This window comes from Lynx canadensis, chromosome E1, assembly GCF_007474595.2.
Source record: "Lynx canadensis isolate LIC74 chromosome E1, mLynCan4.pri.v2, whole genome shotgun sequence".
NCBI classification, from domain to species: domain Eukaryota; kingdom Metazoa; phylum Chordata; class Mammalia; order Carnivora; family Felidae; genus Lynx; species Lynx canadensis.
This window is the reverse complement of record NC_044316.2, coordinates 57210234-57237719: the sequence shown is the minus strand read 5'-3', so window position 1 is coordinate 57237719 and position 27486 is coordinate 57210234. Positions and strand designations below refer to the sequence as shown.

Sequence of the window (27486 nt, the reverse complement as noted above, 5' to 3'; positions counted from 1 at the left end):
TTTCCAAATCTGTGGTTCAGGGGAAACATCGAAGCAATCCCTGTGAGTCACAAACGTGATCTAATGGAGCGTCTTTGCCAGTGACTTTGAGTCAGAAATACATGTCGCATCCTTGCACGCCTTCACACCCGACGGAAACAAGCACTCACTATCTTTATTACGTGTGACAGATGAGGATTTTGGATTTTAGTCCATTTTCATCTAACGATGATTGGTTTCTCCGCCGTCGAGAGTTGGGACTTGCTATTTGAAAGCCCCTGCTGGAATAAAACCTTGTCAGGTAAACGAACTTGTACACAGTCAAGTGCCATGCTAATTGCAATGATTAGCATTCACACCAGTACCCCTCATTATCCTAATGGGCTAACATTTGGGAGTTGGGACCACGATCGATTTCCGTGTGGAGAGCGAGAATTAACCTGTCATCTGAATGGCTTTTCTTCCCGAGGTTTGGTCACCGAGCAAGAGTTCAGGTGGCAAGGGACCCCCGTATCGTACCGTTAAGGGAAGAAAGCCAGCTCGGGAATGCCTTGAATCTCCTGGTGACTCTGGCCTAGAGAGTGGTAGGGAGAAGACACAGAGGGGACGGATGTCAGCGACAGTCTCGGTGCTCCGCTAGGGTGAAAGGAGATCACCAGGTCAAAGCCAGTCGATGGAGCATCGAAGCCCAGGCCAACACAAACAACACGCAGCCAAATCACTGAGCACACCCACCCAAAGGACATGGTCACGCCGGGGCCCAAATAGGACTCCCTGCTGTAAAGTCCCCTCTATAAACTAGACCATCTGGCGAAATCAGTCAAGATGAAACTCATGAATCCACGAGAATCAACCTTTTAGGAGAAAGATAACATAATCTATTCAAGAGAAGTGTCTAATTTCTGGAATCATTTGAAAGAAACACTTGGGGGGCGGGGTGTGCCTAAAGAAATGGAGACACTAAGGTTCCCCACCAAAGGCTGGGTTGGTCCGCTCGTGAAATTAAGAGGGATGTTCGGGAAGGAGCCATTCTCTTAGAAGAGTGGGCCAGAGCTATAGCCCCGCCCCCCAGATAGGATGTAAAGATTAGGGTTCTTTAGGCTGTTATCTTGAAATCTGTCTCCTCTAACAGAAGTGACGTCAGCCAGCCGTGTAGAAGTTGAGTGGAAGACAGGGACAGACCTGTCCCTTCAGAGATCAGTTCTGGGCAGAATGCATGTTTACAGGCAGAGGCTGCATTTTGTGGGCAGGAAAGGGTCTGGAGGGTGGAGGGGCTTGCCCAGGTCACAGGGCTAATCAGAAGCAGATCTGACATAAAAGCACCAGAGTTTCCTCATTCATTCTTTCTTTCTTTTCCCTCAAGGGGAAATTACTTCTCTTTGTTGCCTAGAACAATTGAGAAGTCCTGGGAGGCACACTTGCGGGTTGGCCAGTAATGAAATAGGCTGCCGGGAGGGGTCACACTTCCCCCACCCCCGCCCCCACCATGGAGATATTCCAAGAGAGGTTCCTGAGCATTCAGGAACTTGGCCAAGGCCGAGCTCTCCTCCAGCAGCCCCAGGTGTAGCGCACTTTGTTGGGTGTCCAATGATCTGTATACCAGGAGGGGCTTGGACCAGCCAGAGTGACCGAGTGATCCCGAAGTCCCTGAGGGTCCTGTAACTTTTATGGCTAGCACTAAACCAAGAAAGATCCCGTGCATCTGGGAGTGGCTGGAAAAGTACCATTTTCTTCCTTTATTTTTCTAAATTAACAACGATGAAGATACATTCACACGGTGTAAAAAGACCAGACGGCACAGAAAGACCATGACAAAGTATAGAATGAAACGTAGGTCACGGGGCCCCTGGGTGGCTCAGGCAGTTTAGCCTCCAACTCTTGGCTTCGGCACCGGTCATGATCTCACAGTTCGTGAGTTCTAGCCCCACGTGGAGCTCTGTGCTGACAGTGCAGAGCCTGCTTGGGATTCTGTCTCTCCCTGTCTCTGCCCCTCCCCTGCTTGCGAGCTCTCTCTCGCTCTCTCTCTCTCAAAATAAGTAAGTAAACTTAAAAATAAAAGAAGGATGAAAAAGTCTCAACCTCCCTTTCTCCCAGTTTATTCCTTTTAACTTCTTTTGTGGAGCCTTCCAGAAAAATCGTTTTGCACAGAACACCACATATATTTACACGCAGCATTTGTATCTACAGGTGAGTGTTTCAAAGTGGACAAGGGAGGGCACCGGGGATTAAAAAACACTGAAACTGTCCATAAAAGTTGTCAGCTATCAGTGTAGACAAGCTGGCACTCTCAGGAAGGAACGGTTCCAGCAGGAAAGTCAGCCAAGACGGGGTTGCACTGGGGACAGGACGGCCCACAGGAAGAGTTATCTTCACCTCTCTCTTGTGACTTGTCTAAACCCCCAGAGGTCCATGGATGTCCACGGAGGTCCTGAGGTAGTGCACGGTGTTTGGGTGAGGAGTCCTGAGTTCTGGGGCTGTCATTCCACAGCCCTGAGATTTTCCTCTTTGTCACGGAGAAACGGCCTTCGTGTCTCACTTGATCCCTTCTTGTATTCTTTTGCTGTCTTGTGAGCAATTATCATAAAGGGTCAGGTAGGAACACAGTAAGGTGGGGGGGGGTTTAGCATGGTAATGTTGGGAGATGTCCGGGAGAGGGGCCACTGCCTGGTCCTTGCCTCAGCCCTGTGTGTGCCCTGGACCTCCTAGGGCTTCAGTTTCTTTGTCTGCGAGATCTCAGGACAAACTGTTCTCCAAGGGTCTTTCCAGTTCATTCTTCCATCCCCTCACTGGTTAATGCAAGCAGATACCTGTTAAGGAGCCCAGCACCCTGATAGCAGAGGTCCCCAACTTTCAGGTGCAGAGCTTCCCTGCCCCAGCACAGCAAAGGGAAGGGGACTGGTTAAGCCTGGTGCGGGCAAATAAAACACGTAGGGAACAGTCTAGAAACGTGTGGATTTACAGATGCAAGAATCAGGAGCATGAAAATCCTGAAATGCTGGGGGGTGAGGTGCCTCCCTTTGAAACCTGATCCAGGAAAATTCAAAGGACTAATAAAAGCATGTATGAAAGCGGTGAAGTCATGGCACGCATGGGGCTAAGGTTTGGACCACAGAAATCAATGAATTCAAATGCTCTGCAGCCTCTGGCCAAGGACACGGCCCTCCCTGGCAAGCTGAGGCGGGCATGACCTTCGGGGCTGACGTCAACGAGGACCACCGTTCCCTTTGGTGGCCGGACGCGACCTTGGGCGTGTGGGCGGCCGCCCGCCGGCTGTGGGCTGGGCACGCCGCGCCGCCCTTGCGAAACCCGAAACAGGCGGGGCCCGCGGAGGCGGCCGGGCGGGGCTTCGGGACCAGGGGGCGGGGCCCGGGCGTGCGCGCGTGCGCAGGCGTGGGTCTGGAGTTGGCGGCGTGCCCAGGGGTGCGCGCGCGCGTGTGGGTGTGTGGGCGGCGGGCGGGGTCTCGGGGGAGGGGGGGGGGGGCGGGGTCCGGGGGCCGCGCGTGCGCAGGTGCGGGCCTGGAGTTGGCCGTGTGCGGAGCGGGGAGGGGAGGAAGGATGCGCGCGCGCGTGGGCGGCGGGCGGGGTCTCGGGCTCGGGGGGCGGGCCCCGGGCGGGCGCGCGTGCGCAGGCGCGTGCGGGCGGCGGCCGCGTGCCGGGGCGCGCGCGGGTGGCGGGCGGGGCCCCCCGCGGGAGTCCAGGGGCCGGCGGCGGCGGCGGCGGCGGCGCGGGCCGGGGGCGGGGCTCCGAGCCGGGCCGAGGCGCACGGGGCCAGGCGCGGCGGGACGTGAGGGGCGAGCGGCGGGGCCCGGCGCGCAGCCCGGCGCCGGCACCATGGAGGAGGACGACAGCTACGGTCAGTACGGCCCGCGGCGCGGCCGGGCAAGCGCCCCCTCCCGCGCTTCCTGCCGTGTCCGCCCGGCGCCTCCGGCTGCTCGGGCGGCTGGCGCTTCGCGGCGACGGCGGTGCGGGACTGGAGCCCAGGGGTCGGCGGTGTTCGGGGACCGGAGGCCGGGGTCGCGCGGTGTCTCCTGCGGGGGCCGCGTCCCCCTAGTTTCGGGCCTCCGTGGGGTCCGCAAGTTGTGTGCCGGGTCCGCGTCTTTGTTCGCGGGCGAGGAGCACACATGGGCGGCCACGGAGCGCACAGGCTTCCCCGGGGCGCTGCTGCGGGCGGGCTGCGGGGAGCGGGCGCCGTCGGGCGGGCTCCGGCCCCTCCGCCGGCCCCCGGCCCCCGGCCCCCCGGGAGCTGTGCCAGCCCCCCGCGAAGCCCGGCCGCGCTTCGGGAACACCCAAGTTTGCGCTCCCGCGGGTGCGCGGGGACAGATCGCCCTGCACGGCGTCCCACTTGACAGTTCCCACATTGCCCTCCTGCGACCCTCACCACCCCCCCGGCCCCCCGAACCGCTGGTGGCCGGCAGCCGGCGCATTCCCCCCTCCAAACAGCCTGAAACTGCGGGGCTCGCCGCAGGTTCCTTGGGAATTGAGTAACATTGTATTCGGGAGGAATTTCGGAAAGAACTGGCAACTAGGACGAGGGGCGAACTTGGGTGGTTTTGGTAGCCGCGCAGGAGGCAGCCCCATTTACAGCGCTTGTGCGGCTCGCTGGAGCCGGTCCGGGGGCAGTCGCGGAGGCAGGTCTGGTGTCTTGTGTTTATTTACAAGTAAGGCGTTGTGGAGCTGTTGGCTGCGGAAGAGGGGGGCCTGTGACCCGCAACTTGACCCCGAGCCGCGCGCCGGGGAATGTGCAGCTGCTCTCTAGACCCGCTGGCAGCTCAAGTCCGGAGCGCGTTGGGGATGGCGACCGTCAGACGTCCCCGAGTTACCTTCCAAAGAGAAGCCTTCTGTGCGCTCCTTTTTGTGATGGGGGGGGGGGGATCACCCACTGGCTGGCCTCAGAGGATCTTTCCGCCCCTCCTGCCTCCTCTTTTCTGCACATGAGAAGCTTCGCCTGCTGCTATTTTCTCTTCCTTCTCTTGCCATTGAATCTGTGTGGGACCCCGGGGTTCTGCCAGGCTTTCTTCTTGCCCTCTGCTAGTGTTCTGACCCGCCAAGCGGGGCAGGAAGCTGTCGGTCTGGTTGCTTTTAATGCAGCGACCGCTTTGCCAACGGGCATGCGGTGAATTTGTGCTTGGAAGGGGTAAATGGAAGCGGGCGGATTGGTGTCCTGGGGCAGCTGTACCGGATTAGCACAAACTCGATGGCTCGGAACAACATACATTGATGCTCGTGTCGTTTTGGAGGTCACGAGCCCACATTTGGGTCTCGCTGGGCTGCCGTCAAGGTGTTTGCAGGACTGTGTTCCATTCTGGGGGGCTCTAGGGGAGTATCCATTTCCTTCTTCAGCTTCTAGAGGCCACCTTAATTCCTTGCGGGGTGGGGGGAGGGGCGCCTTTCATCTTCAGAGCCAGCAGGTAGCCTCTTCTCGTTCCTCTCTGACCTCTGCCCCTTCTTATCAGGACCCTTGTGATTACATTGGACCCACCTGGACGGTCCAGCTTAGCAGGGGTACTCCGCAGGGGTAATCCCACGTTTGCCACCTAGGGTAACACAGTCATCAGTTTTGGCGGCCGATATTCTGCTGACCACACGTAAAGATGAGAAAGAAGTCTATTCTTCCCCTTTCTGCAGTTAAAAATGTCATCTTCTTTGTATTTTGGTGGAACCAAAAACGTTGGAATTAAAGAAGATTCCCCACCCGTAGGGCTCACCACACAAGTACCTAATAGCTACGAAGAATAAGAATGTCAGTTCTTTGAGGGTTGTCTCCGTTCCCAGAGCGGCGGTTCCCCTCCCGGGTTTTACAGGGAACCCACCTTGCGGGGGTAGGACACGTGGGGTGCAGACTCATAGAGCACACAGAATGCGCGCCCAGACGGTCTCTCGGCACCTCCAACCTCCGTCGTGCCGTGAGTTAGCCTAGCGCACAGGCCCTGTTTTTAACGTTGTGTCTCAGGGGAAGGATTGTGGTTTCCTGGCTGCCATGTGGGCATGAAACACTTCTGGAACAGAATTCGTTCATAACACGCTGAAGACAGAGGATGAGTTTTAGACTTTCCCTGTTCAATTACAGAGAACTTAAAGCACTAATAGAACGGCCTTTTTTTTTTGAATGTTTATTTTTGAGAGAGAGAGCGAGCAAGGGAGGGGCAGAGAGAGAGAGAGACACACACACACTGAATCCGAGACAGGCTCCAGGTTCCGAGCTGTCAGCACAGAGCCCGACGCGGGGCTCGAACCCACGAACCACGAGATCGTGACCTGAGCCAAAGTCGGACGCTCAACCTACCGAGCCACCCAGGCACCCCCAGAACGGCCTTTCCCGACTGTGGACTCCGGTGTTCTGTAGACCCAGTGACCACACCTTCGAGTTCGGATGCCCTTCCTCTCGTAGACGCGCCCTGTAATGCCGTCTTTTTAATTCAGAGGTTCTTAACTCACTGGACAGGTATCGGGTGCTTCGCACGGTGCACGTGGTGGGGCACAATGGACTGTGAGGACCCGGGCCAGGGGGTAGGAGGAGAGTTCAACAGAAGTCCCCTTCGGGCTTTGTTTTCTTTGAAAACTGGAATTGGTGATTTTCTAAAAGCTTAATTGACGTTGGAAGGGAGGTGTGCCTATTGCTTGTGGCTGGTCGATCTTTGTCCCCCAGTTTCTTTCTAAACACTGTGAAATAATGGGGACTTTTTTTTTTAAAGGGTCACGCTCTCTTCTTAGGTCACCATTCTTTGCGGATTTCACAGTTCTCTTTGCAAGAGGAAGAGGGATTTTTGCCTTCGTAGATACCCTGCCCAAGAAAAGACTCCGTGACCATTCCCATTGGTGCCTCCTGAACTTGAGCGGACATTGTAAACCTTCAGGCCACCTCTTAGCGGGCCTCTGGGGCCCTCCCGAAAGCGTACGTGAAAGTTTTTGTGCATGTGCGTATTTGGAGGGTCTTTAGCTTGGTTCTCGGGAGGTTCTGACCCAGGAATCGCAGTTCCAGAGTCCCCGTGTATTGTCCACCTCTCTCTCGGGACAGATTGTGAGGGAGAGGTGGGCAGGGCCATCCCGTAGTGACTTTGGAAGCATTAGCCGTCAGGATTCTGTGTCACAGTTCTGACATCAGACCATCAAATATCTGAGCAGAGCCGCTGAAGATCTTTGAACCCGTGGTGCCATGTATGGCCTTTACTTCTCGAACACAGCTCCTACTCTCCTTGCTTTCCATTAGCTTCAGACTTGTCCCAAGTTTCGCCATGAGGGAGAACTGGCCTGTAAGGAGTAAGCTTCTGTGTGAAGGACACGCTGACCTCAGCCAGGGCCCGACTTCCGGCATCAGAAGACGAAACGAGGTGTGGGCAGTGGGGTGCGTGGGCGCTGCTGTGGCAGGGGTGGGAGCCCTGTGCCTTCGGGGGAGATTTGCTGTCTCATCTCTGTGCCTCGGGGGCAGGCCAGCGTGGGGTTGGGACCCAGCACAGACCCCTCCGCAGCCATTGAGGGAACAGTAGTAGACTGAACTGGGTTCCATGCTGCAGAAGTTCATGTTCAGTGGTTAAGTTTTTGCCTGCCGCTCTCCATCCCAAACAGAAACAGGAACACCCCTCTGTACGCGTTTGACCCTGTGCCAGACCAGTTTTCCTTTTTTTTCCCCCCGGTGATAATGGTGTCTTTCGTTGTTCTCAACTTCAGTTACACGCTTAGTGATTTGCCTTTATGGAAAACAATACAGTTCTATGAAGTCAGGGCTTCCTTAGAAAAATCTGGAACATAAGGTTACCATAATTATACATTTTGTGGTCTTTAAGGTAGATTTCCAGGGGTGATATTAACCTGTCAGAGGCGATAAACATTTTTAGAATTCTTGGTACATGGTGCCGACTTGCTTTCCAAAAGGGCTGTACAGATATACCCTGTTCCTAGCGATGTATGGGGGAACGTGTTTGAGTATCACGGCAAGTACGCCACTGGTGAGGATTTGCATTTGAAAGCTTTTTTTTTAAAGGAAACAAATCTACTGGTTACAAAATGGCACCTCGTTAAATCACTAGCTGGGTTGAAAGATTCTTTTGCGTTTTTGCGTATTATGACCTGCGTGTTTGTGTGGGATGAGGGCTTCTTTATTTACTTACCTGAGATTAACTTTTTTTGTGTGGCTGCGAACAAACGAACTGACTGTTTTTCTCACTCTGATGTTTTCAGCATGGGGAGAGATTTTGGGGTTGGGGTGAGATTTTGCCCAATGGTGGTGGTCACCTGTTTATCTTTTTTTAATTGTTTCTCTTTTTTATTTGAAAGGGTTCGTTTATTTTGAGAGAGAGTGTGAGCAGCGGAGGGGCAGAGAGAGAGGGAGAGAGAGAATCCCAAGCAGGCTCTGTGCTGTCAGCATCAGAGCCCGACACGGGGCTTGAACCCACGAACCTGTGAGATCATGACCTGAGCCCAAATCAAGAGTTAGACGCTCAACCGACTGAGCTACCCAGGCGCACCTAATTTTTCTCCTAAAGATTGAAGATCTCTCAACCCATATATTGTCTTCTGGCCAAATACAAACGTTTCCTTTAGAGGAGAACTCGTGAGTTAGGTAGCTCTTACAGGTCTGGGTTATGATGATACTTGGGTCGGTCCGTGGGATCTTAAGGCTCATACCCGTTTCATTCTAAATGTCCCTTGTATTAATCACAAGCAGTCTTGCCAAATGGGTTTTCCTTAATGTGTTTCAAACATTCAAGATCAGGTAGTTCTACGGAAAGAACCGGAAGGAGAGTGCCTCCCAGTTCAAGGGTGAGAGCGAACCCACGGGTCAGTTGGTGAGGGTGAGGCCGACGTGCGGGCGTGTTGCCCTGGATTGTGGGGCAGAGGTTCAGCGTGGGGCCGGGTGGCCGCCGGAGTCCGCCCCCGAAGACCTGTCCGCCCCTTTCCTGTTCGCCCTCCAGCACGAAAGGCTCGGACAGCGGGCTCCTGGAGACAGTACTTTGCCCGAACCTGTCCATTGGCTTTGTTGCCACACTGCCTCTTGATTGTCTAATTATTGTTGCTTAGTTTCAGTTGCAATAATAGAGGCACGGAGGAGGTGGAAAATGATTTAGAAATGTTCAAGAAGTGAGTCCCACATCCTCTGAAACTGCTGGTCATGTTGTTTTGCGGGTCTCTCTGCACTAAAAACACGTAAGATAGGCTGAAGGCTGTGTAGGGGATTTTTGTTACCCGTCCTTATCCAGGATGGTGTGGCAGTGTCTGTCTCTGTGATGCTGAGGTGGCCGTGAGCTGCTTTCCGAGCTGCCTGGCTCCTTTAACAAGGGTCAGGACATGACCTTCCTTATCTGAGTCTTTTCCTGTTTTTTACCTTTTTTTTTAAGTCTTCAAGGTTTCCTATTTCAGAAGAGTCCTTTTTCTGGCATCGTTACAGTGCATATTATAATTATTAATGCTGGTGCGAAGGAGGGAATCGGTGTCCTGCTATTAAAACACCTTTCCTCTTCGGTAGTACCGTCGTAGGCCCGTCTGGGCAAGCAGTTCGGAAGCGCGTATTCGGTCAGCCAGCCCCCCCCCCCCCCCCCCCCCGCTGCCCCAGCGTGCAGCCCCCGTTGGCAGGTGTGCTTGGAGCCTAGAAGACAGACGTGGAGGCCTTGAGGGCGAGGGTCAGAGCGCGTGTGGCAGGTGTGAAAACCCTGGGTAAGCAGCTGGAGGAGTCCTGCCTGGAGCTGGGGTCGAACCGGACTGGACGGACGACAGCTCTCAGAACTGGGCTCTAGAAGCCCGGTCGGTGCCAACTAGGTGAAGATGGCAGGGAAATGACATGTCAAGCAGAGAGAGTGAGCCAGGGCCAGCTCAACTGAGGTGGAAATGGGGAGGTCGCGTGCTGAGAAGAGGGCGAAGGCTGTGCTCCTGGGCAGGGACGCCCAACCGACTGAGCCCCCCAGGCGCCCCAAACACCAAAATGTGTATTAAAAAAAGACTATAGGGGTGCCTGGGGGGCTCAGTCGGTTGAGCGTCCGACTTCAGCTCAGGTCATGATCTCACAGTCCGTGGGTTCGAGCCCCGTGTCTGGCTCTGTGCTGACAGCTCGGAGCCTGGAGCCTGCTTCGGATTCTGTGTCTCCCTCTCTCTCTGCCCCTCCCCTGCTCGTGCTCTGTCTCTCTCTGTCTCAAAACTAAAATAAAACATTAAAAAAAAATTAATACACGTTTTGAAAATGATTCTGAGCCAGTCTTGAATTACAGGATTCACTCGCGGCTCCTCGAGCAGGACCGGGCTCAAGTTCTTCTGTGTGTGGGGCTTTTGTAGCCAGCAGCTGCTGGGGCCACGTGTGTGTTTGCACCTATTAGCTTAAGTTACTTTAAGTTCTGTGTTTCCCTGGAACACGGCTTCCAGCAGCCCTAGTGACTGAAATTAGGAGGATATTTTGATTTCTAGCTGTGTTCTCGTGTTTCTGGCTGCCCGCTGGACGGTCCCCTTGGCCGTACATCCCCGTCTCCGATTCCGCGTGTCTGAAGGTGTCCTGCCTCTCCAGTCTAGTCCTCCCTCCAGACTTTTCCTTTGTGTTGTTTTTTTTTTTTTTTCACTTTTACCACCATTACCTATCACCCCAATTATTCATGCTTGGAAAGACATTTGATTCATTCTCTTTCTTGCCATCTGAATTGTTTTCCAGCTACCCATCCGTCTTTCTGCCTGTTGAGCATTTTTTTCATTACCTTCTTGGTGTCAGGGTGTTTGCTTGAATTTTAAAATACAGGCCTGCTTTCAGGAAGCTCCTAGTGGAGTTGGCATGTTGAAAAATTTCAAGACCGTACGGCAGGAGCTCTGATGGACATGTGAGCAAATGCTGTGGGAGTCTGGAGGGTTCGGTTTTCACTGTGCTGGGTGAGAGAGAGTTCGGGGGCGGCAGTGGGGGGGGGAGCACCTGGCTCTGGGGCCGGATGAGATGAGATGGGGGCACACCAGAGCACAGCAGGAGTTCACAGCCTGCTCTGCGCTGAGTTCCTGCCGAGCACTTTGCCTGAGTTCTCCTTCGGTCCTCAGGGTGATCCTGCAGGGGAGGAGCACAGAGCCTGCCCCTCCCCAGGTGAAGAGGTCGCTGTGTATGTGAGGTGGCCTCACCGATAGGTGGCACCCAGATTCGCAGACCCGAAGTCGCTTCTGCTGTGCCGTCTGCTCATTCCTATTCCCCATTATTTCAGACCCCCTTTCCCACTTCCTCTGGACCCTCTGTGCTTTGTATCAGCTTTCTAAGCTCTCTGTTTCTCCTGGAATTGGGGTGCGGAGTTCTGTGTCTTGATACAGTTTGGGTAGTTTTGTAGTTACAGCCTACATTGGGGGTCATTAAACAGATTTAGATTGAAAGAGCCCGCTGTTAATTTTAAATTTTTTTTTTTCAACGTTTATTTATTTTTGGGACAGAGAGAGACAGAGCATGAACGGGGGAGGGGCAGAGAGAGAGGGAGACACAGAATCGGAAACAGGCTCCAGGCTCTGAGCCATCAGCCCAGAGCCCGACGTGGGGCTCGAACTCACGGACTGCGAGATCGCGACCTGGCTGAAGTCGGACGCTTAACCGACTGCGCCACCCAGGCGCCCCCCCGCTGTTAATTTTAAAATGGGTGGAAATTGGAGGGTTCCAATTCCAGTCGGAGGGAAATTGGAAATGGGTTCCACAGGAGGCCATTCTTGCCCTTCATCTGTTGGATGGTGTCGGTTTCGAGGTCAGTGTTCCCTCCCAGGGCCTCTGGTGACCCGGGCTTGGTGTGGTGGCAGGGGTGTGACGGGCTGGCCTTTGATGAGTCCCGAGAGCCAGAGCTTGTGTTGTGGTTGGGCAGCCAGAATGTCAGCGAGCAGTCGGGTCACCAGGTGACAGTTAACGTAAGTGATCCCCCCCCCCCCCGCCCCTTACAGATCGATCGTACTGAAGTTGGCCTCTCAGCCACTTACAGGGACCTTTCATGACACTCCTTGCCTTTTCACCCTTGTGATGAAATAGAAAAGGCTGTTGAGAAAGGAAATGTCAACAGTGAAGTAGGAGAACGCGGCTGGAGAATAGTATTTCTTCGGGTGAATGACAGAGCGTCTTCCAGCGTCTTCCCACCTGAGGCTCGGACTTGGCAGCTTTGTCTCCTGTCTGGGGAGAGGCCGGCGTTTGAGCAGGGCCCCCTCAGGACAGCGGTACCCTGGAGGGGTCACCGAGGATGCTGACACAGGGCTTCAGCTCTGCGGGCTCAGAGACAGACTTTGGGGGCCTGGATTCCTAACCGTGACGCGAGATTGCCCATTTAGTGCCGTGTTTGAAGGAGTTTTAAAAGCCGGCTTTTGCACATTGGCTCTCGCCGGCCATCCCTCGGAGCTCCCACAGGGGGCCTGTGGTTCAGGACAGTGGGGGGCCTGGGGCGCACCTCCCGGTTCCCAGCCGGGGGCCCTCACCCTCCTGTCAGGGCCACACTGGACGGAGAGGGAGGCGGCACACAGCTTCTGGGTGACCTGGGCCGTCTCCTTGGAGCCGAGGAGCCTCCGGGGCTCCTGGTCTGGGATGCTCCCCCCAGGGCGCTTCTCCTCCCTTGTCCCCATGACTTGTCCTGATGTGGAACCGCTTCTTCTTCAGCCCGTTCGGTAACTTTGACAGCGACCTTCAGGGATTTGCCTCTGTGCCCAGACGAAGCGTGGAGGAAAAGAAGTTCTGAAGAGTCTTAGGATTGTAATTGGAAGATGATTTCCTGGATTTCCGATAACCCCACAGAACTAGGGACGCCCCCCTGGACTTGGTGGTCTGACTCTGGCCGTGGCCGCGGGGCGTGGGGAGGCTCCTCCACCGCTGCTGGCCTCGGCACCTGCTGACCTCAGCGAGGCCCCCCGGGTCCGCTGCTCGCAGGTCTCTGCGCCTCGGCTCAGTCTGCCCGCAGGGGGCCTCTCGCTGGCTCTTCCCCCCGGCTCGGATGCCTTCCTCCCCATGTCCTCCCGGTTCGTGCCCTTGCCCGCCAGCCTCGGCTCGTCCCTAGAGCACCTGCCGGCAGTCACGTGACTGCGTCCACTCCGTCTCCACCGCCTCGGCGTCTCTGGTTACCGGCCGGGCCCCAGGTGCCCGGCGCCGGCCCGGACCTTGTGGGCTCTCGGAGTGCGTTGAAGGAGTCGCTCCGGCCGTCTCTCCGTCTGTGGCCGACAGGGAGACGAAGGCCACTGCAGGGGCCCGTGGCTGCCCGCGAGGTGCAGTTGAGATGAGAACGTAGCCCTTCACCTCACTTGTAAAATGTCCCGCTTCGTTCCTCTGTTGTCCCGTGCTTTGTTCGGGGGCTCGGTTCCTGCGGCAGCTGGCTGTGGCCGTGACCCAGGGGGAGGCTCCTCGCCGCTGAATTGCCGCTGAGCTGCGGGGAGGGTTATGGAAGCGCTTTCCGCGCGGTCTTAAAAAAGGAACATTGAGGCGAAAAATAGGGTTATTCTGCTCTTGAAAGACGAGTGCGGCAAGGAGGTTCTTTAAGAGGGGCTCCCGCAGGGGTGCCTGGGTGGCCCAGTCGGTTAAGCGTCCAACTTCGGCTCATGATCGTGATCCGTCCGGTCCTTGAGTTCAGGCCCCGCGTCGGGCTCTGTGCTGACAGCTCGGAGCCTGGAGCCTGCTTCGGATTCTGTGTCTCCCTCTCTCTGACCCTCCCCTGCTCACGCTCTGTCTCTCTCAAAAATAATAAATAAAATTTTTAAAAAATAAAAAAAAAATAGGGGCTCCTGCATTCTACAGGAGGTGATTTGTGGTGTGGGCTTACTTTATCCTAGGAAGCGTTGACGTGTTTGACAAATGCCTGATAAGGAGTAGACCTAGGTTACCAATTTTTCTTCAGGATTAAAAAGTCAGGAAAGGGGCGCCTGGGTGGCTTGGTCGGTTAAGCGTCCGACTTCGGCTCAGGTCACGATCTCACTGTCCGTGAGTTTGAGCCCCGTGTCGGGCTCTGTGCTGACCGCTCAGAGCCTGGAGCCTGTTTCAGATTCTGTGTCTCCCTCTCTCTGACCCTCCCCTGTTCATCCTCTGTCTCTCTCTGTCTCAAAAATAAATAAAACGTTAAAAAAAAAATTAAAAAAAATATATATATATATTAAAAAAAAAAAGGAAAGCAGCCGGACATGGCGGCGGAAAGCTGCTCTGACTCGGGATCGCTTCTGGATGTGCCCTCGTGTGTCGGCGAGGCGGGGACAGTGACTTTGCTGTATTTGTATTCTCTTCCTGTGGCTGCCGCTCAAAAGATCGCACGCTTACTGGCTCCAAACAACACAGATTTATTATCTTATTGTCCCGAGGGTCACGAGACTGGGTCTCACTGGGCTAAAACCAAGGTGTCAGCAGGGCCAGATCCTTCTGGAGGCTCCTGGAGAGATTCTTCCCTTGCCCTTTTCACCTTTCAGAGGCTGCCTGCGTCCCTCGGCCCCTGACCCCTCCCTCCATCTCAGAGCCCGCAGTTATTGCTAAACTCTTAATCTCATCATCCTGATCCTGAGTCCCCTGCCTCCTCCTCCTATATACGAGACCCTGGTGGTTCCGTTGGGCCCGCCAGACGATCCGGGACCATCTCCCCATCGTCGGGACAGCTGGTGCGCTGCCTTCACTCCCTCTGCGTCACTTCCCCTTCGCCGTGTGATTTAACAGATCCACACGTTCCCGGGACTGGGCTGTGGACATCTTTGGTGGTTCTGCCGACCACATCCGCCCTAGGACTTTTGTCCCTGGGTGTTTCTAGGGAGGGAAGTGTCCCACGTGGACAGTGAGGATTACAGTATTGATGGAGACTTGGTCTGCTCTTGGTAAGCATTTCTGGTTCTGGAAGAGCATTCCTGATTCAAAGGTGGAGGAGAGCACGTGCAGAGCAGCCATGAACTTTGACCCGTCCATCCTGTTTCTGCTTCTCAGCAACCCTGTTTGTCATCAGACGACCAGAGAACAAAGACCATGTTTGGTCAGAAGGCTGTGTTGTTGCTGCCGATTCTTAGGAATGTTTTTGTACTTTCTTCAAGAGTAAGGAGCATTTTTCCAGGTTCCAGGTAATGGAAACATCCCTGCACAATGGTGCTTGATAGGAAAAAGTTGTTCATTATTCTGGACGGAGATACTGGCATGACGTGATTTGGCGATCATTTTCCCAGGCATCTGCCCTTTTCCGCATCTCAGTGGACATCTCCTTGCGTGGGGGAGGCGGGCTAGTGTCATTTACTCTTGCACAGATTCGTGCCAGAGGCTCATTTGGTTTAATTTGCACCCCAGATAGATTTCAAGGATACGAAACCAAATTTTTGGCCAGATACTACTGTTCTTTCTGAAGGTCCCGTTTTCTTAAACACATAGATGTGTGCGTATTTATAGCATTCTACTAAGAGGAATTTAAACTTCTGCTTTAAAAAAATTATAAAGATAATACATCTTTATGGTAAAAAGTCAATTGCCAGAGAAAAGCACATAGTTAGAAGTCAAGTTTGATTTTTAAAGGGGTTTTTGTAGGCTCTAGGCCGTTTGCACAATTTTAGTTCTCTGCCGTATCCCCAAGGTCGGTTGCTTTCCACACAAAAGTAGGTTACACCTCACCTGATTTCAGCCTGGAGCCGCGGGACTGAAGGAGACAGTCCCTATGAGACTGGGTGGCACTTGGAGAAAATCAGAATCTCAGGACGGTTTGACCGCGTCCTGGTGAACACGGACGTGCGCCAGAGCGTCGCTGCGAGAGCCAGAACTTGGAAACCGCTGACTGTTCATCAGTGAAGAGACGGTTCAGTACATCGTGGTGTGTTTGTGTTGCAGAATACTAGGCTCCCCTCTGTGTGTACAGGTGCGGGAGATGGCCGATCGATGCGGAGTGAGAAAACAGGTGGCTCGTGAGGTATCGTGTTTATTTGAAAAAGTACGTATTTTATCAGTTCACGTGTGTGTGTGCCAAGAAAACCTCGGTCGCCTTTATGAGGATCCAAGTCAGACCCAGAAACCAAAACAAAGCTGCAGACGGCGGACAGGGTGGGGGGCGGGGCAGGGAGGAGGTGCAGGGCCGGTGAGGGTGGAAGGAGTGGAGAAAAGTCCGGTCTTCTGGACAGTCGGGGGAAATGATGGTAGCTGAATAATGCTTATTTTGGGGTGGATTTTGGTTTTGAGAAGTGATGCCATCAGACTTCCTTGGGTTCTGTATAGCTTTTAGAAAGATAGGGATGTGGTACACTGTGTGTAAAATTCCCTTTTAGTTCTATTTAAAAGTCTCGCAGTCTGTGGGATAGAGGGATTTTTTGTTGGCCTTAAGAGAAGGCATTCAAACTCGTAAAATGTCATCGCGTTCTTTGTTAATCTGTAAAAACCTGACTATTTGGATAAGAGGCCAGGGTCAAGATATCAGTGGTCAAAAAAATAAGTAAATAAAAGGAATTTACTGTTTCCTGAATTTTTGGTTTTAGATATCCACATTTGTAAAATCACCACGTAGTTTCCAGTTCCACCTGGAGACCTGTTCTAGTTGGAGCAGGCAGGTGTCTTAGGAAGATGAACATACGAGTGTTCATCTACCTATCTGAAGCTCGTCGTCTTGTAAATTGGGACAAGCGTGGTGTGGTTCCCATCCCTGGCTCATCTGCAGAATCGCCTGGGTGGTTTTTTTTTTTTTTTTTTTTTTAAGAAATCAGTGTTTTCCGGGGCCCCACTTGAGCCATACCTACTAAACCAGGGCCCTCCAGGGTAGGATCCAGGAATGAATGAATGAACACACACACGTTGTCAGAGCTCCTAAAAGCTCCAGGAGCTCAGATGCAGAGGAACCTCACACCTCCCCCCGGGGTGGGTGGTGGTAGCCCTGGCTTGGGCTGGTGCTCCAGAGATCGATCTGATCTCATCATTTCCCACGTCCATGGCGAGCAGTGACGGTGTGAGGGTTTGTGTGTCCCAGGTTGTAGGAAGTGCCCTCCAACTGTAACCGGCTGATTGATGAGGTTTTGCTTCAGGCGGTTCAGAATTCCCCTTCGAGCGTTTTGAGCTTTCAAGCAGAGGTTGGTTTTTTGGGGTTTTCTGTTTTGTTTTGTTTTTTTAGTTTTTTTTTTCTTTTAACGTTTATTTATTTTTCAGAAAGAGGGAGAGGCCGTGTGTGCACCAGAGCAGGGAGGGGGCAGAGAGAGGGAGACAGAGGATGCCAAGCAGGCTCCGCACCCTCAGCACAGAGCCCAAGCCCGGGGGGAACTCACGAACCTGTGAAACCCGAAATCAAGCATGGGCTGCTCAACCCGCTGACCCCCCAGGCGCCCTCAGGCAGAGGTCTTTAAGTAGAGGCTCAGCGGATCGAAGGAGAAGAAAAAAATCCAAAAAAACCCCCACAGAGCCAAGTTTGGGGTTTTTTTTTTTCCTCCTTTATCGAAGCTGCGAGGTGTAGCTGCCTCCCCACCTCAGGTTCCCCAGGTGTCTGTGGTTTTCGTTTTGTTCCTTTTAGAGACGCCGTCCCTCTGTCGTTCTGTTGCCAGGCGGCCCCTGGGCTCAGGCCCTCTTTCCGCTCTGATCCGTCCAGCAAGGGAAGCGGCCTGAAAAGATCCTTCCCCTCTGCCCCTTGGGACCTGGCTTGCCAGGCGCGGGAGCCCGCGCGAGAACTGAGCCCAGTCACCTTGCCAGTGTCTTCCGGCCGCCTTCCCTCCCCTCCGGGCTCCTGGAAGGTAGCCTGACCCTCGGCCGCGTTAGGCGGCTTGCGAGGGTTGTCTGGCATCGTGTGTGTCCTTCTTACTTTGTTGCCACTTGGGCGGACTTTGGAAAATTCTTACTAATGGAGGATTTTGAAAATGCCAAGTAGAGGGAAGAGTGTAATTAGCTCGTTACTTGTGTACATTTTGGTGTAATTTCCTGCAGAGTTTATTTATTTATTTTTTTTTTTCTGTGCTGTCAGCCCGCCTAAGTCCCTTTGGAAAAATGTACAATTAAAAAGTAAACCTAAAAATGGGCTCCAGTCATTCTGCAGACTCCGTTGTAGCTTTCCAGGTGTGCTTTTCTCGGCCATTAAAATGTGTATGTGGACAGTGTTTTAGCGGCATCTGTCAGTGCAGGGCCCCATCCTCATAGAGGACACCAGGCCAGCTGGCCGGCCGCAGCCTTGCGGGGGCTGGAAGCAGGTAGGGAGACAGTGGGTCACGAGCGGCGATGCGTTCAGCGGGACCTCAGCCTCCCCGGCCCGAGTCCCACGGGGTGACGCGACGGGCCCAGACGAGGGCCACGCTTGAATTGGATCCGTCTGCAGTTGAGGGGCCGAGGACCAAGCACCTTTGGTAGCGAGCAGCGGACGAGCCAGGCCCCCTCCCCTGGGAGCCAGCGAGTTGCGCTGTGGTCTCCTTGACCAACCAGATGTGGCCGAAGAGACGTGCAGGGACGCCTGGGTCCCCTGGCGGCCCGCCTCTGCCAAACGCCGCACATGTGGGTGCACCACCATTTAATTAGTTACCCCTCTTGTTGGTTATTTAGAAGTTTCCACTTTGGTCCCACGACAGGGTCATCCCTATAACGTTGGTGGTAAAACTTCACCCACATTTCTGAGTATTTTCTTAGGCTAGATTCCAGCAAGTACGATCCGTCCCTTTCACAATTGCATCTCACATGAGTGTTTGATTGTATTAGTTTGCCTTCCCGACACTGAAGTGTTTTATTTTTAATTTATTTTTATTCCTTGTTTTTTTTAAAGTAGGCTCTACTCCCAACATGGGGCTTGAACTCACAACCCCAAGATATGGGGCTTGAACACACAACCCCGAGATCAAGAGTCCAACGCTCCACTGACTGAGCCAGCTGGGCTCCCCTTATTGAATTGATTTTTAGTCATTGGCTTTTTGATACAATGTTTAAATCTTCTTTTCTTTCTCCTCTCAGTGTTGGAGTGAACATTGGCTGTTCTAAGATCTTGTCTAGTGTCTGCGTGAGTCAGCGCGGAGATTGTAGCCGTTTAACCCCGGGTCCGTTTGAATGTATTCACAGCTATTTATTGAGCATCTGTTGGGAGCTGGGCTCTGTGCAGGCCCTGGGGTTGGGCATGAGCAGAGCCCTCAGGGACCTTAGGCTGTAGATAGAAGAAGCTGGTTTTCTGTGGATAGTGTGTGTCATCTAATTTCATTTCTCCGTTGAGTTCAGATGAGGGCTTCTTAATAAAGTTAAGGTGGGAACCCATCTGCCTTCAATTTCGTGGATTGTCGTAGGCATCATTTTTCTCATGCTTAAAAAAAATTTTTTTAAGTTTGTTTATTTTTGAAGGAGGAGGGGCGGAGAGAGAGGGAGAGGGAGTTCACACGAATCATGATGTCGTTGTGAACAGATAGGTTTTTAAAATCGTTTATGGTAGGAGAGAAGACCATCTCTGTTCAGATAGGGACACCGTGGTTGAAAGGAGCTTGACTTTTTTTGCTTCATAACTCCCCCCCCCCCCCAATTTTGCCAAAAGGCATTGTTACAGATCCTTCATCGGTCAGCCTAAATTTTATTTAAAACTGGCCATCTTGTGCCTTGGGCAGATTCTCTGTCTTCTCTAAGGGCCACTGGACTGGGGTAATGACGCAGTCCTACCTGCCTCTCAGGGTCAGATGAAGGGTCCAGTGAGGTGCTCCGTGTACGTCAGTTGGGGAGTCGACATGCACAGGTGCCTGGGGAGTGTCAGCACCCGTGGCCGTCACCAGCAGCCGCCGCCCAGGGCTTCATGGGCTCCACAGCAGTCCGACACACCAGAGGTGACATTTAAATGTCTTTAGTCATAAGGAATACATTATTTCCCACTTGACTGTTGCAAGAAACTCTTCGGGTTCCCTTTTCTTGTAGTTTTTTTTTTTTTTTTTTTTTTTTTTGTAATTTAACGCATACTTACCTATGGTAAACTGTATCCATTCATGATTTTATTTTATTTAAACTGTATCCATTTGAAGTGTGCAGTTTGATGAGATGTATCTGACAGATTTTTGCCCCGGTGAAGGCGCAGTTGCGGTGAAGAGGTGAAGATCCGGGAACACTTCATTGCCCTGAGAAGATTCTCCCTTGTCTGTTTGCAGCCCAGCCCTCCCTCCCACGGATCTGCCTTTTGTCACTACAGATTAGTCTGCGTTCCCCAGAATTTTATATTAATGGGATCATACAATGTATTCTCTTGCGCCTGGCTCTCACTCAGCGTGAAGTGTATGAGATCATTGTTGGGAGTGTCAGTCTTCCCTTTTTATTGCTGAGTTATTTTATTTCTACTATCTGCACAGACCACATTTTATTCATCCATTCACCTGTCACGAAGATGTGGATTATTTCCAGTTTGGGGCCACCGTGAATTAAGCTGCTGGGAGTGTGTGTGTGCAAGTCATTGTGTGGGCGTCTTGGGTTAGTACCGGTGGAACGGCTGGGTTACACGGCAGGGTTTTTCTTTTCCCTCGAAGATGTTTTATGTAGAATGTAATAGAGGTAACAAGGACTGGTGTGTGCAAATGGTATGCAACAGTCCCGAAATAAGTGTTAGAAAAGCTTTTACTGATTGTAAGCGTAACGTGCCAGTCTGTTACAGAACGTTTTAATATATTTTGCATCAAATAAGAAAATCAGAAAATCAGCATTTACCCCCCCCAAAAAAAAAGTCACAGAGTAAATGAAAACATTTTTTTTCCTTGTTCTTGCAGTAAAAACATCACAGTTTTGAACTTCCTTAAAATTGGGGAGAAAGCCTCGCACAAAATTACAAGTATAAATCGTTGTGGCTGGGCCCTGTGCAGGGTGGGGGGAGAAGGGGGCCTTTGGAAGGTTCCGTCAGCATTGTCTGCTTCTCCTGCGCTCTCCCCTTTCCAGAGCTCCTCTGTGTGTCTGGGGGAGCTTCTCTGCAGTTCATGCTCTCGTGCATGACGTTTATGACTCAGCCCGCATGGGAGAGTCTGCCGCGCTCCGTGGGTCTAGCGGGAGAGGCGCCCTCTCCTGTTACTAAGGTGTTTGCCCCCTACTGGGCTACACCACCACCCCGGGGTAAATCTTCTTTAACGATGGGGGGGTGTTTGTTTATTTACTTATTTATTTTTTGAATGTTTATTGTTTTGAGAGGGGGGGAGAGAGGGAGAGAGAATCCCAAGCAGGCTCCACACCGTCTGCACAGAGCCCAACCGGGAGAGCGTGACCTGAGCCGAGACCAAGAGTCAGACTTGACTGGCTGAGCCGCCCAGGCGCCCCAGTTTTTTAATTCATTTTTAAGTAGCTCCCACCTCCAGTGTGGGGCTTGAACTCACGACCCTGGGATCAAGAGTCGCATGCTCGACGCGCCCAGCCAGGTGACCCTGTTAGCATTTTGTTTGTTTGTTTTTAAGGGATTTTTCTATAGAATCTTTTGAGAACAGTTCTGTTGTTTGGGGGTTCTGGGTGTTTGAACTCCCAGGTAGATGATCTACTTTGGAATCAAGGTATTGATTGAAGGTTACTCTGAAGAATCCGTAGTTTACGTCCCCACGTGAGTTAGGTGGCAGGGGTCAAAAGTAACTGAAAGTTGGGGACGTTGGTCTTTGCATAGTTGCAGTGTGGTAAGTCGCCGATTGAGTCTGCTTAGTGCCTTGTTACGTGCTGTTTTCCATCCTCATTGTTAGTACTACTTAATTAAATGCTTGGGGTCTCCTGCAAGACTCCCCGGGACCTCGCGGAAGCCCCGTGTGGTTGACGACGGGTGCCAGCAGCCGTGTGGTCCTGGGTTTACTCTCTGTCAGCCTTGCAGGGGGCGGGGGGCATGAGAAGCCTGGCCTCAGTGTCCTCACGCTCCTGGGTGCTCACCCTGTACTCCCCTCGCTCACTCCAGCACGCGCCTAAGGCCTTTGGGGATGGAGGGGTCAGTCTTTGGGGGGGGGGGGGGGGGGGAAGGGTTGGTACCCCTGAGTGCACCCTTTTTTCTTTTTCTTGATGTCACTGTTTCCCAGCCAAGGTTATAGACGACTTTTGGGCGGGACTGTCTTTTTCCTTTTTCTTTTCTTTTTTTAAAATTTTTATTTGTTTTTGCGACAGAGGCAGAGCATGAGTGGGGAAGGTGCAGAGAGCGAGGGAGACACAGAATCCGAAGCAGGCTCCAGGCTCCAAGCCATCAGCACAGAGCCCGACACAGGGCTCGACCTCACACACCGTGAGATCGTGACTTGAGCCGAAGTCGGATGCTTAACCGACTGAGCCCCCCAGGTGCCCCTGGGCAGGACTGTCTTGTACTAAACAAACAAGTTGCATGTTTTACAGTGCTACCTCTAGCTTTGAATTTAATGAGGCATTTTACACTTTCAGGATAAAAGTTCATCTGTACGAGCACTTGGTGAGGGGAGGTTTGTGGCACTATTCGCATTTCCGTGGTCAAAGTTACAAATTAACTTACGTGCCTGCAAAGTTCCCCGGGGGCAGCAGCACTGATCCCCGTGGCTCTGAAACCCGGTGATTGATGATAGAGACTTTACTTCAATTAGATCCTCTTAAAAGGTGACTTCTGTGAAAATCACTGCGAAACGCATCTGGTAAAGCTCTTTCCTTTACAGCCAGAGGGAGCACTAGATAAAATTTCTTTCTTTTCCTTGCACGCTCTGAACTACGGGGAGTAGAGAAAGGAGTCAGCGGGTGGAGACCACACCACCAGCTTTGTCTCGGGGGGGAAGGGGCGGAGGAGTCGCCTGACCGTGGAGCGTCTGGGAAAAGGTGGCAAACTTGTAAAGCAGGTCACGTTTCTCACGGTTTCTTCCCTGCTGATCGGATCTTCTGAACTTGGGAATTCCGTCTGACCTAACCCGCAGCGTCACGTGCTGCCTTCCTTCGAAGTCTCCTACGTTCATACAGCCCCTCCTCATTACTCGTGGGTTCCATATTCGTGAATCTGCCTTCTAACGTTTATTTGTGACCCCAGATCAGTCCCCAGAGCAGTGTTTTCGTGCTTGGGAACACGTGCGGGCAAGTGGAAACTGCCTGGCGCCCCCTGAGGGTTCGGGGTGGGGGGGACACGGCACCGCCCTGCCCCCCAGTTGCCGCTCCCCCTGCCGTAAACAGGGTCCTTTTTGCGGCCCGTTTAGTGCTGTGTCTTCCCCCTTGTGTTGGTGATTTCGCCGTTTCAGGCAGCCCCGAGCGCAGTGCTGAGGTGCTGTCCGTGTCCCCGAGTGCAGGGAGGCTCTGATGTGCCCCACCGAGATGTGGCAGATGAGTTTCCTCCAGGCCTGAGTTCAGTGTCGGCGAATCAACAACGTAGACTAAATGAGATGCCCTTAAACAGAAACACACCTGAGGTGAGCCTGGATATTGACGGCTGAGAAAATGTGATCAGGGGGCTCGAAGGAACCCAGCCCTGCTCTTTCCCGGGAACGCCGGTTTAGTGCCTGGACGTTGCTGGGACACGACTACCCCAGTCACTACAGTGGGCTGTCTCTGGCCCTGTCCCTCCCTCCAGGCTTCAGGCTCGGCCAGCTTACTGCCTCATTTACCATCCCTCTGGGGTGTCTGAAGGGGGTCTCCCGTGAACTCAGGCTGACACAGCTCTCCCCGTCCTAGGAAATAGCAGGTCTGTCCACATAGATGTGCAGGTCAGATGTCGGGAAATCAACCCGGACTCCCTCCTTTCATTTTCCAGTTCATCCTGCCTCCAAAACATGTCCCCGAACAGTCTGCCTGCCTCTGTCTCTACCGCCTGCCGCGTTAGAGGAGCCCCCGGCCCTGCTGCCCACAGTGCCGTCCCGGCTTCCTGTGATAGATGCCACTGTGTGCACCTGCCATGCTCTCCCTTTTCTGGGCATGTGAGCTGTGCCGGCACTTGATTGGCTGTCCCTTTTCAGACCCAGAGGAAGCAGGCCGAGAAATGCTTCGGGCAGCATTGGTAAGGGTTTCCCCGGGTCAGGGCTGTTTCTGCAAACCGAGACCGGCCTCTAAACCTGGTAGGAATATTTTTGAGGCTGGAAGGGATTTTTTTTTTTTTTTAAGGGAATAAACGTCTAAACAGTAGTTCAAGTAAGAGCTTGAAGAAAATCTTGAAGGAACGCCCTTTCAAAAGTAGAGTTTTCTTGTTCAGATCTTACTGAAACCACTGCCTTCTGGAACAAGGGGAGGAGATATTACCACAGTGGTTTCTGCTCGGTTTGTTTAAAAACCAGTAACAGATGCCAAGAAAAAAGCTTAGTCCGGCCGACTTCTGTGGTGCCACCCGTGCCCTCGTTGCCCTGCCTCACGACAAAAAGCGGGCACGGCCCGCCTTCCTCCCCAGCTCCTCTGTGGTGTGATGGCTTCGTCCCCACTGGTTCACTGGTTCGGTTTGTTCTCTGTCAGCTGAGTAAAAGGATGGGTGGAGTGCACAGATTTTGTAACATTCATCTTGTGGTTTTACAGAGAAAGGGGTGATGTATAATTAGAAAGGCCGAAAGGGAGCAGAGGAGACAGGAAGGAGGTACGCAGCGCTTGTGCAGCGGAGTGGATGTCCGGGGCAGAAACGCGCGTTCCCCGCCCCCACCTGTGCTGAGGCTTTGACTTTTCAGAGAACCGCTTGAATTGCACGCCACGATGTTCATCGTTTTCGTACCCGGTGAAGGCTGGGCATTTTCTCGAAGCCCAGAACACCCAGTGAATGAATTTGATCTTCCCTGCTTCTCATACTAATTTTGTATTCCTCCAAGTAGTAGAAGTATCAGAAGGATCCCTTCTGGAAATATCCGTTGAGTTTATCACAAACGATTGGTGCTTGTAATGCATTACTTTAATCGAGTTAAAGGATGAACTTTCCAGGTAGCTTTTTCTCCATGCCCTCGTATAAAGCTGTTAAACTTGTTTGATCTTTAAATATTTTCCTTTTGACCCAGGACGGTGTGAACCGTCCATTCATTCTACAGTGGGATGATGAGTGTTTATACTGAGCTGATGGAATACCTAACGCGATTATTAAAAGCGTGTGAAGCTGGCTCGGCAGACGCTTTTCATCTTTGGGAATGGGAATCTTAGATCACAGAACCATCAAATGGTCAGAAGCGAAACTCGTAAATGCGAGTCAACACTTTGAGTTTGTTTCCTACGTACGGGGCATGGTGGGCGACGACGGGAGAGCGCCGTGGGAGAGGCAGCGGACTTGGAAGAGCAGGTGGGATTCAGATGGAAAACTAGAAAATGTTGCGGGATTTGTTCCTATGACAGCGATGCACCTGCGTAGTTTAGAAGGTCACGCCCCGCGTGGAAATTGACGTGAGTGCTCACAATAGCATTATTTCTGGCAGCTGGCCGTTCCTGCCCCGTAGAATGGACAGAGTAAGGCGCAGCCCTGCGGTGGAATAGTATTGAGCCACGTAAAGGAACGAAGCGCTGATCCGTGCCGCAGCAGGGCTGAGTCTTGAAAACACGTTAAGGGGTAGACGCCTGACACAGAAGGCCATCTGCCGTGCGCAGGCGAACCCATAAGCACAGACAGGTTGGTGGTTGTCGGGGACTGGGGGTGCGGGCAGCGGGCAGTGAGGAACGGCTAATGGGAATGGAGTTTTCTTTTTGGGGCCATAAAAACGTCCTAGAATTAGATAGTGGTGACCATCACGTGCCTTTGTGGATGCACTAAAACCACTGAGTGGCACACTTAGAAAAAGTAAATTTTACGGTTTGCAAATTATACCTTAATTAAAAAAAAAAAAACCACTCTCCCTTGAGGAAACTGAGCATTGATACCATATTCAGATTAAAGCAATTTTCAAGTATTGTCGTTTTCATCTAAATAGTGGAACCCACAAGGTAACCAGCACTGATGGCGTTTGATCTTTTAAATTTTTTTTTTTTTTAACGTTTATTTATTTTTGAGACAGAGACAGAGCATGAACAGGGGAGGGGCAGAGAGAGAGGGAGACACAGAATCGGAAGCAGGCTCCAGGCTCTGAGCTGTCAGCACAGAGCCCGACGCGGGGCTTGAACCCCCGGACCGCGAGATCATGACCTGAGCCGAAGTCGGCCACTCAACCGACTGAGCCACCCTGCGTTTGATCTTTTAAATTCAGGCGCCCCTGCGTTTGATCTTTTAAATTCAGATGCACTGCATCGATTTCAGCCCCCCTGTTTAACAAATGCAAACAAACATTTGCCATCTTGGAGGAAAGGAAAAAAAAATGCTCTCACTAACTAACTGATGAAAAGGAACAGCCCCCTGTCCCCCCCCCCCCCACCCCACCCCAGACCTGCCCTGGTGCAGCCGTTCTGAAATTTGATCAGCTGTTTATTTGTCACACCAGGTATTTCCAATTTAAGACACAATTCTCCGACAGCTTTTCGACTGCCTGTTTCAGACACGATCTGTTGACTTGGCGTTGACCACGGTATCCTCTGCTGGGCCACGTGGTCTCCCCAACCACACTGCCTTTCTTGTACAAGTCTGCTTTTCCCGGAGCTGTTCTTTGCCCCAGTTTGTCCTTTGCCTGGGTTTCTTTGCAATCACCAGTTGCTTTCTAACATACTCCCCCTCTGCCCTCAGCTTCTCTCGCACGTTTTCTGCCTGCCTGGACACATCAGTCCCTTGTCTGTGCCTGGACAGTGCCCCCCGTCCTGCTCAAATCCAGAGAGGTTTCTCTTTGTCTACGGCGTGGCCTCTGGTTTGACTTGGCTACCAGTCGTTCTGGGCTTCCCTCTTGGTTGGAGCACCTTTTCTTAGTAGGTCCCTGTCTTTTCTGTTTTGGGTTTACCTTAAGTCTGCGGAAGTATATTTTCTAGAAGTTTCCTAAGAAAGGCTATGTGGGAAGTTTGTGTTCTGAGTTTGCCCATTAGAGAGTGTCTTGACGTGTCCTTAACCCTTCTTATTTTTGGGTTTGATATAAAATTCGTTCAGTAAAGTTTTCTTGTGATTTTGAAGGCTGTTTCACTTGCATTATGTTCATGAGGTTCCCCCACTGTGTTTCAGGGAGCTGGTTTGTTCATTTTTGCCAGTGTGTAATGTTTCATTGTTTGAATGTATCACAGTGTTTACAAATCTCCTCCACTCTTGATGGGTATTTAGGTGGTTTCCAGTGTTGGGTTATTGCTACAGACGCGGCTCTGACCTTTCATATTCACATTTCCTGGTATTTGTGGGAAGGGCACATCCCCGGCAGGCAGCTCTTGTAGAAAACTCAGTTTGCGGGTCCCCCCAGCGCGCCCCCCATGATCTGTGTGGCCCCTCCGTCATGCACTTACGTCTGTGTGGGGCTCTGCCTTGGCTCTTCTCGTTCTTCCCACGCGGGACCGCACTGCCTTCTAATCCCTGAAACAAACCGATGAAACCTGCAGGCGTTGTAGTTTGCAGCAGCAGCAAATCCGGAGAGCTTCTGGAAAGAAACTGACGTCTCTCGTGTAGGAGTCACGAATACAGCTTCTCCCTTCTCCCTTCGTTTATTATGGCCTCTTTAAAGTCTTCCAAGTACGTGTTAGGATTTCTTTTGGTAAAACTCTTGCGCACTGTTGACAGATCAGTTCTGTCTGCTGTCTGCTGTTCCGTAGTGTCTGCTTCCTGTGGGGCGCTAATCTACTGAAATGCATTTGTGCTTTGTGTAGCGATATTGTTGTGACCAGCAGCCTTGTTCAACCCCATCAGTGATTGTAGGAGTTCATCTTTAAGGTTTTTTACCTTT

General features: G+C 52.5%; 1 protein-coding gene across 1 annotated transcript in view; it reads left to right on the top strand.

Moving 5' to 3' along the window:
• Positions 1 to 3742: 3742 nt before the first annotated feature.
• CYTH1 (cytohesin 1) overlaps positions 3743 to 27486 on the top strand; it is a 79165-nt gene continuing 55421 nt past the window's right edge. Inside the window, exon 1 of the mRNA XM_030295487.2 lies at positions 3743 to 3832. Coding sequence (XP_030151347.1) covers positions 3811 to 3832 — 22 coding nt within the window. The 5' untranslated portion in view covers positions 3743 to 3810. The remainder of the gene's footprint in view (positions 3833 to 27486) is intronic.